A 12,338-nucleotide genomic window follows, 5' to 3' on the forward strand; every position below is an offset into this window, starting at 1 on the left:
TGCACATTGATTTCTCCAACTCTCCAGTAATTTCCCCCTCTCCATCCTTCTCCCTTTTCTCATTCCCCATTCTGGTTATCTTCTTCCCCTCCTCTTCTCCACAACTGCCTATCTCCTCCATCCTCCTCCTCCTCTTCTCCAAACCTGCTCATCTCCTCCATCCTCCTCCTCCTCCTCTTCTCCACAACTGCCCATCTCCTCCCTCTTCCTCCTCTCCTCCTCCTGTTCTCCACAACTGCTCATCTCCTCCCTCCTCCTCCTCTTCTCCACAACTGCTCATCTCCTCCCTCCTCCTCCTCCTCTTCTCCTATTCTCCACAACTGCTCATCTCCTCCCTCCTCCTTCTCTTCTCCACAACTGACAATCTCCTCCCTCCACCTCCTCTTCTCCACACTGCTCATCTCCTCCCTCCTCCTCCTCTTCTCCACAACTGTGCTGCCCCATGTTAAGCAGCCTCGTGTGCGGCACCTTCTGAAGGCCCTCAAGGGTCTCCTGAAAATCCAATTTCAATCTACCTACATATTGAAATCTTCCATGATTTTTTCTATCTCCTATCACCTCATTATCCCATATGAGCCAAACGTCATCAAGCTGCAGTTCCAGATCCTTAACACAGTCTCTAAGAAGCTGCAGTTTGCTGCAATTCATGCAGATGTAGATATCAGGGATTCTGGAGGTCTCTCAAAAGTTCCCACATCTCACACAAAGAACTTACCACTAACTCTGGACCCATTCTCAGCGCACTAACAACGTACTAACAGAAAAAAGAACTTACGAAAAACTTGCATAGAACCTCCACTTGTGCTTGCCCAAGCTTGTTCTCACCTCAGCTTGTTGAGCCTAAGCCTGCCCACTCTTACACTGTCCGCTCCAACAATGCCTGCTCCTACGAGAGCCACTTCACTTGCATATCATTTCTTCTTATTGGCACCTGTGAGTGTCTAATAGCTTATGCTCTGCACCAGGGGTTCCCAATGTTTTTATGCCATGGACCCCTCCCATTAACTAATGGGTCCGTGGACCCCAAGTTGGAAACTCTTACTCTACACAGTGCTTCCATTTGGTCCACATCAACGAATTCTTAAATTCTTTCATTTTTGTGAATTTGTCTTCAATCCATTAGTGATAAATGTCTGCTATTACTTTTTGAAAGACCATAAGACGTAGGAATAGAATTAGGCCATTTTGCCCGTTGAATCTGCTGCTCAGCCATTCCATCATGGCTGATTTATTTTCCCTCTCAACTCCATTCTCCTGTCTTCTCCCCATGACTTTTGGTACCCTTAACAAAGGTCCACATTTTCTGTTCTCAGGATAAACAGCTGCTCCTGAATGTTCTTTTGCTGTTTCTCAAAGGGTTATATTCTTGTTTCCAGACACTTGCCTGCTCCTCTAAAAGATGCTGTGGAGGTTTTGACTTGGAGGCGCTGTTACACAATGGCAGAGGTCAACTTGGCCCTGAGTAAAGTTCAGCTCGTGGGGTATTCTCAGAAAATAGTAAGTACCGCTCTGTCGTTAAATTAATCACTTGAGAGAAGGAAAAAAAACTGCAAAAATGTTTTGCAAAGCTGGCAACAACAAGAAGAGAAAGACTGAATTAGCACTTCTCTGATTTCTTTGCTCTGTGGTTTAAAGATTAACTTTGTCATGTGTACATCAAATCGTACAGTGAAATGCATCATTTATGTGAAGGGCCAACACAATTTGAGGATTGTGCGGAGAGCAGCCGCAAGTGTCGCTGTGCTTCCAGCGGCAACATAACATGGCCACAACTCACTAACCCTAACCAGTACGTCTTTGGAGTGTGGGAGGAAACTAAAGCACTTGGGGGAAACACCCATGTAGTCACGGGGAGACGTACAAACTCCTTGCATTGGGAATTGACTCCAAATCACTGAACTTGGTCACTTATTTGACAATGGCTTTATTTCTGGAGCAGATTGAGCTAATTTTCACCTGGATTCAGATCACTTTTAGAAATATTTATATTATGTTCTGAATTGGAATAAACAGGTCAAGGTATAACTCTCGATTTGTACCAGTTACCAGATCTTAGTCACAGAACGAGAAGGGATGGTACAATTCACCTCAATGTCACCATGCAGGAGACAGGGAAAATTACCTGATTTCAATTTGTTGATCACTATCAAATGATGACTGTAGGAACGTACAGTATATAGAGGTGGATTTGGAGTGAGGACATCAATAAAAGATTTTTGGCTGAACAGCCTGCTCAATATTTTGCCCCATTTTAATCATCCATGGCTGTGTGTGTGTGTGTCTGTGTGTTGGAGGTAAGGGTGATTATCACTGCAGTCGTGGGCAGGGGAGAAAGCGTTTAGGGGTTGAAACCAATAATAGACTCAGCGACCACTTCATTAGGTACACCTTTACACTTGCTTGTTAATACAAATCGGCCAATAATTGGCAGCAACTCAATGCATAAAATCATTCAGACATGGTCAAGAGGTTCAGTTGCTGTGCAGACCAAACATCAGAATGAGGAAGAAATGTGATGGACGTGACTGACCATGGAATGATTGTTGGTGCTAGACAGATTGGTTTGAGTATCTCAGAAACTGCTGCCCTGAGATTTTCATGCACAACAGTCTCTAGAGTTTACAGAGAACAGTACGAAAAACCAAAAAAAAAAATCCAGTGAGCAGTAGTTCTGTGAGTGAAAATGTCCTGTTAATGAACAAAGTCAGATAAGAATAGCCTGACTGGTTCAAGCTCACAGGAGGGTGACAACAACCCAGATAACTACACATTACAACAGTGGTGTGCAGAAGAGCATCTCTGAACGCACAACATGTTGAACCTTGAAGTGGATGGGCTCCAGCGGCAGAAGACCACAAAGGGTTCCACTCCTGTACCTAATAAAATGGTCACTGAGTGTATGTTTAAATCTACCTTGTACATTGCAAGTTAAAATTCTGTGTTTCTGTGAAATGTCAGGAGCTCTTCGGTGCAGTACAGATCACTCCCCTCAGCTCGGGCTACTGTCTGGGAAGTTCTAATTGGATCATCCAGTCGCACTACGAGAAAGTGGCCTATGTTTCGGGGTCCTCGCTTCTCACCACCCACCCACAGGTAACTATTAACAACTGGAGACTAAGCTGCATTCTGCACACTTTTATCCCCCATTCTACTACACGGTACATTGAGGTAGAACAAGGTAAGACAGTAACAATGCAGAATAAGGTGTAATAGCTACTGAAAAGCGCAGTACAGGTAAACGATAAAGTGCAATGGCATAACAAGATAGATTGTGAGGCCAAGAGTCTATCTTGTCATGCGAGAGGTCCGTTCAAGAACTTCATGAGAGTGGGATAACAATGACGCATATGTCCAGAATGTTTTCATAGGACCTACGCTAACGGGGTTATCCCAAGGTAAGTGAATAGTACCTTTTACTGAAGTTCAGGGGTCTATTAATAATCCTAAATCATTATAGTTCATAGAACACTACAGCACAGTATAAACCCTTCAGCCCACGTTGTTGTGTCGGCCCTTTAACCTGCTAAGATTAATCTAATCCTTCCTTTCTACTTAGCCCTCAATTTTCTATCATCCATATGCCTGTCTAAGAGTTATTTAAATGCCCTTAATGTATCTGCCTCTACCACTACCCCGGCAGGGTGTTCCATACACCCACCATTCTCGGTGTAAAGAACTTACCTCTGACATCGGCCCCCCCCCCCCCCCAACTTTCCTTCAATCATCTTAAAGTCAAGAGGGACACGCAGAATTTCTTTAGTTTCCTCAGGAAGGATTTGTCGCTTGGGCAGCATAGTTCACGCTTTGGGGTTAATCACTAGTAGAGGTGGCGTAAAGAGGTTGGTGTTTATTAGATGTTAGTAACTGGATAAAGCCATTTCTCTGACATTAAATGTACCTATTGAAGTCATGGTCCTGGGAATCCTTCACAGCAAATTAAGTCAAATTTATTGTCATTTAGCTATACAATCGGCCCTCCGTATCCGCGGGGGATTGGTTCCGGGACCCCCCCACGGATACCAAATTCTGCAGATGCACAAGTCCTGTATATGAAATGGCATAGTATTTGCATATAGCCTACGCACATCCTCCTGTATACTTTAAATCACCTCTAGATTACTTATAATACCTAATACAATGTAAATGCTATGTAAATAGTTGTTAGACTGTATTGTTTAGGGAATAATGACAGGAAAAACAAGTCTGTACGTGTTCAGTACAGACGCATCTCCGCAAACCCCGAGCAGTGAGAGTGGCTAAAAGCAAAAGTAGCGTTCAGCGTCAAGCCGCCATAGCTTTGAACTGTGTGAGATTTTCGCTACGATTGACAGTGCTGCAATGATTGCAGAGAAGTATGACTTTAATTTTGAAAGGGCGCATAAGTTTAGGGCAGTTTGCAGGATGTTTTGAGTGCTTACAAAGAACTGTATGATAGAAAAATGTGTGAACCTTCCAGTGTGCTCACTGTCTTCCCGTTTCTGGTAAGTGAAACTACGCTGTGCATACATTATTTCTACTTTATATAGGCTTCATGTCATTCCTGCTTTTACTATATGTTAGTGTTATTTTAGGTTTTATGTGTTATTTGGTAGGTTATTTTTTGGGTCTGGGAACGCTCACAGACGCTGTACTTTCGGATAGCGGGGGAAACCTGTACAACGTAAATGCTATGTAAATAGTTGTTACACTGTATTGTTTAGGGAATAAGAAGAAAGAGAGAGAACTTGTGGGTTTTTTTTCGATCCCGAGCCGCGGTTGGTTGAATCCGCGGATGCGGAACCCGTGGGTACGGAGGGCCGACTGCATACACGTATACCACCAAACGAGACAACGTTTTTACAGACCTTGTTGTAAAGCACAGTAGTACATATAACACACAATGACTTAGGAAGGTAAGAATTAAACCTACAAATGAATTACACAAAGTGAAGTGCATAAATTATTGTAGGGTACAGTACAAATTATCCAGTGACAATTCGAATACGATGTGGCAAAGAGTTGAGAAGCGGAATGGCCTGAGGGAAGAATCTGTTTCCCATCCTGACAAACCTTGCCCTCGTGCATCGGAGTCTCCTACTTGATAGTAGCAAGTCAAAGAAGGTGCTGGATGGATGGGTGGGATCCTCAATAATACTGAGAGCCCTGCGAGCACAGCACTCCTGATAAATGGCCCTGGAGGTGCTGTCATCACCCATCAACTGGACTCTGAAAACTCACACTCGCTCCTCAATCATATTTCACTTGTGCACAAGGAGAACAGTGTGGCCCCCGTCACCAAACTGTTCAGAACAGAGAAATGCTGTTCTTATACACAATTGACTAGCAGTCACAGACATTGACCATGTGGTATATTGTGTATTTTTAAATTTGTGAGCTTTCTTATCTGGGCTATCTACAACCTATCCTTGTCCAGACATTATGTTAACTCTTGCTTTGCCACAACTTCCACAATGCATTCAGACCAACTGGTAAATTATCAATGAGACTGGAATTGTGCTTGGAGAAATAAAAGGCAGATAAAATGGAAAATATAAACTATATTAACACATACAAAATGCTGAAGGAACTCTGCAGGTCAGGCAGCATCTATGGAGAGGAATAAAGAGTCGATGTTTTGGGCTGAGACCCTTCATCAGAAGGAACCATCAAATATACCATATTCTTTTGTTAGATTAGGAATGCACATTCGTAAAGCAGTGGTGTATTTTAAATGAAGAAAAGAACAAAGGCAATTGAGAATAAACAAGGCTGAAATGTTTCATAGGGGATATCCATGGTCTCTGTCTTTGGAATTCTTTCCCAGATTGATGTTAGTATTGTAAACTACGACTAAAAAATTAGACAAAGTACTGTTCTCAATAAAGTGACAGACTGAATCGTTAAGAGAAACCAACAGTTTCTTCAAATTAAATCTTAGCATATTCCATGAATCAAACATGCTATCATGTTTTTCTCAAATAATTTTTGAATTTAATGTCTACTTGGGTCTGCCACTTGCACATTTAATTCCGACAACTCCGGATTCCTTGTGTGGGAATCAAGAAAACAACCTCTCCCTCAATGTCGCAAAAACAAAGGAGCTGGTTGTGGTTTACAGGAGGAGTGGAGACAGGCTAACCCCTATTGACATCAATGGATCTGGGGTTGAGAGTAAAAAGCTTCAAGTTCCTCGGCATCCACATCACTGAGGACCTCAGGTGGTCTGTACACACCAGCTGTGTGGTGAAAAAGGCACAACTGCCTCTTTCACCTCAGATGGTTGAGGAGGTTTGGTATGGGCCCCCAAATCCTAAGAACTTTCTACAGGGGCACAATTGAGAGCATCCTGACTGGCTGCATCACTGCCTGGTATGGGAACTGTACTTCCCTCAATCGCAGGACTCTGCAGAGAGTGGTGCGGACAGCCCAGTGCATCTGTAGTTGTGAACTTCCCATGATTCAGGACATTTACAAAGACAGGTGTATAAGAAGGACCTGTAGGATCATTGGGGATCTGAGTCACTCCAACCACATCTATTCCAGCTGCTACTATCTGGGAAACAATACTGCAGCATAAAAGCCAGGACCATCGGGCTTCAGGACAGCTTCTTCCACCAGGCCATCAGACTGATTAACTCACGCTGATTTGAGTGTACTAAATGTTACTTTGACTGTTCTATTTATTATAAATTACTATGATTGCACTTTCCACATTTAGACGGAGACGTAATGTAAAGATTTTTACTCGTGTGTGAAGGACGTAAGAAATAAAGTCAATTCAGTTTATTACTTACTGGGCCACACAGCAGCCTTCTGCAACAGTGGAATATTGGCCCTTGATGCTTGTGCTGTGCTGGTGGATTCCTCCAATGGGGTAGAGTAAATGACCTAAGACTCCCCTGTTCTGAGGCTTCCGGGGAACGATGAGCACACCTTTCTGTCTGATTTGCCACGCCAGCCGATAGGGTGGTTAAGAAGGTGGATGACTGGGTGGTTAAGTAAATGTACGGTGTATTGGCCTTCATTAGTTGGAGTGGTAGTGAAGGCAGATACATTAGGGACATTTTAAAAAAACTCTCAGATAGGCAGGTGGATGATAGCAAAATGGAGGTCTGTGTGGGAGGGAAGGGTTAGAGTAAAGTGAAAGTTTGGCACAAAGTCATGTTCTATGATTTAATCTGGTTACCTTTAGTACACGTTTTATGTGTATTTTTGATGGAGTCACGGAGCACAGAAACAAGCCCTTCGGTCCATCTAGTCTGTGCAGAATCTGGAAGCTTTCCTGGTCATTTTGGGAGTTGAGCCTTGCACTTGGAGAAGCCCAGATATCACTGGAAGAAGCAGTGTAGTCCAAGAACAGGTGACTGCTGAGCTCAGGCACCTTCCGAGACCCTGGAAGATCCAGCCCAATGTTATATTTGGATGATAAACGTTAGACAAGTCAAGGTGCTCTAAATTCAAGTAAGGAGAAACATTTCACAGTATTGTTATTCATTTACAGCCCATGGAACAAACTTCCTTGAAAAACAGCGATGTCCTCATCCTGACCGGACTCACTCAGATCCCTACTGCTAACCCCGATGGCATGCTGGGAGAGTTCTGCAGTAACTTAGGTAATGCATTGGAAGGTTACTGTTGTGATTCACCTTCCAGGACGTTGGGCTCAGAATGTTTCATTCTGTGTCTTTGCTGAAATTTATCTTACAGCACTTCCAGTATTGAAACTAAATACTTTGGTCTGTGTTGCCTTCTCAACTACCCAAACAAGAGCAATATAGCACATATTTAGCACAGATGTTGACCTTTTGTCCACCCGTCCTGCTTAAAAGAATTTCATTCCATCTTGCTCATCTTGTTGGCCTCAGCCAGCACCGTGTTTAGAACTGGAATATATAACAGTACAGAGGCCTTTTGGCCCATGATGTCGTGCATCTTTTACCCTAGTCCAAGATCAATCTAACACTTTCCATCCACATTGCCCTCCATTTTACTGTCATCCATTTGCCTGTCTAAGGCTGTTAAATACCCCTGCTGTATCTGTCTCAACCACCACCCCTGGCAGGGTGTTCCACACATCTACCATTCTCTTTGTAAATAACTTACCTAGTCAAAGTAAATACATTATCAAACTATATGTCACCATATACAACCTCAAGATTCATTTTCTTGCAGGCACTTGCAGCCTACAAGAAGCTTGTACGTTTTTCATACAGATCAAATAATTACACATTGAGGTAGAACAAGGTAAGACAATAACAATGCAGCATGAAGTGTTACAGTTACAGAAAAAGAGCAGTGCAGCCAGACAGTAAGGTGCAAGGCCATAACGAGGTAGATTGTGAGGCCAAGAGTCCATCTTATGGTACTAAGCAACCATTCAATTGACTTATAACAGTGGGATAGAAGCTGTTCAAGGACATTTATACTGCTCACGTTAACCGTTTCGTTGATGACAAGTTCCACATTGTAACCATCTGAATAAAAATATTTCTTCTGAATCCATTGTTGAACTTGTTAACAATTGAAAGTCTTTCCCAATCACCCATCATCCACCTACCTTTGCATCCTCCAAAGATCCATCCTGACCTCTAAGCATCCCTGGTTTGGACCATTAGACATAAGAGCTGCGTTCGGCCATTTGGCCCCTCAAGTCTGCTCTGCCATTCCATCATGGCTGATTTATTGTCCCTCTCAACCCCATTCTCCAGCTTTCTCCACATAACCTTTGACACCCAGAATCCATCAAACTTTGCTTTAGATATATTCAATGACTTGGCCTCCACAGCCATCTATGACAATGAATTCCACAGATTCACCACCCTTCGGCTAAAGAAATTCCTCCTCATCTCTGTTCTAAAGGGACGTCCTTGTATTCTGAGGACGTCTGGTATGTCTGGTCCTATACAGCCCCTCTAAAGGAAATATCCTCTCCACGTCCACTCTGATTCACTGGTTCATTGACGAAACTGATGGTGGGGGAGCTGCATTGCCTTAGTTGTTTTGCGCACAAGGCCTTTGCGCCTCGGCACTGCTTCCTGCGGCTGTTGGCGAAGGAGATGTCAGAGCCAGTGGTGCGCTGCTGGGTTGTGGGCTGGCCCTCACGTTAGTGCGGCTCTGTAGTGTTCACTCCCAGGAAGACAGGCTGGATTACCTTTGGCTGTGGCTGCACTTGCGCAAGATGAGGAGCTGCTGCAGCTTGTTCTTATAGAAACATGGCTGCAGGACAATGTCCCATGCACCATCAATGTACAGGCCATGACACTCGGGGACTTGGGCTAGATTATTAACTTTTTTTTGTAATTGTGTGTTTTTCTTCTATCATAATTATATGTGCATTGTGCTATGTGCTGTTGGTACTGTATTTTGCACCTCAGCCCCAGAGAAATGTTTTGTTTGGCTGTCTTCATGTGTATGTTTGAATGACAATTAAACTTGAACTCTAGCTGGACCTTTCGATTCTGTGGTTCCACTGTTGCTGAGTCCAAAGCTTCGGAACTCTTCCTGTATCTTTTTCTCTTCCTATGAAGTGTTCCTTAAAATTTCAAATTTTTGTTCATTTTGATCAGGGGTTCCCAACCTGAGGTCCACAGAACCCTTGCTTGACGGTAAGGGTCCATGGCATCAAAAAGGTTGGGAACCCCTGATTTAGATTGATATTGTTTTCAACAGTTGAGAGTCAAGTTTCTGGTTGATAATTGCTCATGGGTTCCGTTGGTTGTTTGATTATATTGGGTGCCTTATAAGATTGCCTACCCCCCTCTTCTACCCCCTCTCTCCCATTGGGCAGAAGATACAACAGCATGAAAGCACATACCACCAGGATCAAAGACAGCTTCTATCCTACTGATATCAGATTATTGAACAGTCCTCAAAATATACCTGGTTAGGATCTTACACCTCTTGTTTACGTATACTGCATGTTCTCTGTAACTATTGCACTTTATATTATTTAATTTATTTGGAGGTACAGCACGTCTCAAGCCCTTCATGCCCAACGAGCTGCACCACCCAGCAACCCCGGATTTAACCTTAACTTAATTACAGAACAATTAACCTAGAAACTGGTTTGTCTTTGGACTGTGGGAGGAACCAGGAAGACCCGGAGAAAACCCACGCATTCCACGGAGAGGATGTACAAACTCCTTGCAGATGACATCAAAATTGAACTCCAAATTCCGCACCCGAGCTGTAGCAGAGTTTTGCACTAACCACTGCTCCATAATTTCACTCTCACTGTCAAGTTTAACCTGAATTATGCGAACCACATTAAAGGTGCTTTAAAATCAGATTATAGAGATAATGAGATTCTTGAAAAATCTACCTCATTATGACCTTGCACCTTATTGTCTGCCTGCATTACACTTTCCCTGTAACTGTTCCACCTCATTCTGCATTCTGTTATTGTTCTACTTTATTCTACCTCATCATACTGTGCAATGAAATGATCTGTATGAACAGTATGCAGTGCAAGTTTTTCACTGCACTCTGGTACAAAATCCAACAATATACTTGAGTAGGTTTTCCGCACTTTATATACAGTCAAAGAGTAAAATAGCATGGAAACAGGCCCTTCGGTCCACCTTACCCATGCCAGCTGTGCTAGCACCCAGCTGGTTCCATTTGCCTGCTTTTGGTCCAAATCCTTCCAAACCAAGGGTTCCCAACACCTACCATTAACTACCATTAACATGGACCCCAGGCTGGAAAATAAGTACAATAGATTTTATGGGAAGTTATACATAGCAAAGACTAACTAACAACCAAAGTGTAAAAGAAGACAAATTGTGCAAATCGAAGTGAATAAATAACTCGAGATCCTGAGTTGTAGAGTCATTGAAAGTGAGTCCATAGGTTGTGGAATCAGTTCAGGGATGCGTGGAGTGAAGTTATCCACCCTGGATCAGGAGCTCGATGGTAGTAGGGTAATAACTGTTCCTGAAGCTGGTGGTGTGAGACCTGGAACTCCTGTACCTCCCACCCGAATCCAAATGTCTCTTAAGTGCTGTTATCTTTTTTTAACCTTGTTTCAGCTGTGACCATTCGAAGTGGGGGAAATGTCCTGGTTCCATGCTATCCTTCTGGTGTGATATACGACTTGATGGAGTGTCTGTACCAGTACATCGATTCAGCTGGGCTCTCCAGTGTCCCGTTCTACTTCATCTCTCCTGTAGCTAACAGCTCGCTAGAGTTCTCCCAGATCTTTGCGGAGTGGTAAGTGTGCAGCAGTTACACACAATTACAGGGAGCAAATTTGGAAATCACAGGTACAAAGGACTTGGGAGTCCTCATGCAAGATTTTGTGGAGCTTGACCTACAGGTTGAGTCAGTGATAAGGAAGCCAAATGCAATATTAGCATTCATTTCGCGTGGACTAGAATATAAAAGCAAGGATGTTATGCTGAGGCTTTATAAGGTCAGACCGCACCTGGAGTATTGTAAGCAGTTTTGAGCCCCTTGTCTAGGAAAGGATGTGCGGGCATTGGAAAAGGTCCAAAAGAGGTTCACAAGAATGAAAGGGTTAGCATTTGATGGCTCTGGGCCTGTACTCGCTGGTGTTCAGAAGAATGAGGGGGATCTTAATGAAACCTATCAACTATTGAAAAGCCTGGATAAAGTGGACTTTGTGAGAATGTTTTCTATAGTGGAGGAGTCTAGGATCAGAGGGCACAGCCTCAGAATGCATGGATGTCCCTTTGGAATAGAGATGAGGAGGAATTTATGTGGTGGTTACCAGGCAGCCAAGTTATTAAGTATATTTAAAGCGGAGGTTGATTGGTTTATTACATGCAGTTCAGTTAAGGACTAGCATTAAATCCTGCGGAAATCAGCCTGGAGAAATGAATGTGAAATTTTACATGGTGCTATAGAAATTTAAATACGAAGCAAACTAAAGAAAGAGCTGAGAAACAAAGCTAAGGGGTGAATGAGCAGAAAAGAATGTGAAGACTGAAAGATGGCGCCTCTGAAAAACCCATCACTTTTATAGTTAAGATAAGGAAAATTCCTTAGATAAACTAAACCAATCAATGGGTACACAATTACATCACCTGGGTAATGTGCTAATGTCTAGCCAATGAAAAATGAGGGAGGCAATAAGCCGTTAGTTTAGCTGCTATACCGCTTCCTGCCAGTGAGTGGGGATGAACCACCACATACTGAAAAATACATGAGCTTGTTAAAAAGAAAAAATTATTAAACTATAACTTTAGTCATGCATTAATTCATCTTATAAAAAGTATTTTAAAAAAGCAGTGGTTTCCTACGGTATGGATTAGGGCAGGTGTATGGCACCAGGAGCATGGTGACACTTGCAGCTGCACTGCCCAGTAACCGGCCGATTTTAACCTTGGCCTGATCAC

At 43.1% G+C, this 12,338-nt stretch overlaps 1 protein-coding gene across 1 annotated transcript in view; it reads left to right on the forward strand.

Annotated features, from left to right (window-relative positions):
- Positions 1 to 12,338, forward strand: part of ints9 (integrator complex subunit 9) — a 62,197-nt gene that overhangs the window by 22,104 nt on the left and 27,755 nt on the right. The window contains exons 7-10 of the mRNA XM_072265823.1: positions 1,377 to 1,497; positions 2,959 to 3,093; positions 7,481 to 7,592; positions 11,010 to 11,190. Of these exons, the coding sequence (XP_072121924.1) occupies positions 1,377 to 1,497; positions 2,959 to 3,093; positions 7,481 to 7,592; positions 11,010 to 11,190 (549 nt within the window). The remainder of the gene's footprint in view (positions 1 to 1,376; positions 1,498 to 2,958; positions 3,094 to 7,480; positions 7,593 to 11,009; positions 11,191 to 12,338) is intronic.

This window comes from Mobula birostris, chromosome 8 (genome assembly GCF_030028105.1).
Source record: "Mobula birostris isolate sMobBir1 chromosome 8, sMobBir1.hap1, whole genome shotgun sequence".
NCBI lineage: Eukaryota > Metazoa > Chordata > Chondrichthyes > Myliobatiformes > Myliobatidae > Mobula > Mobula birostris.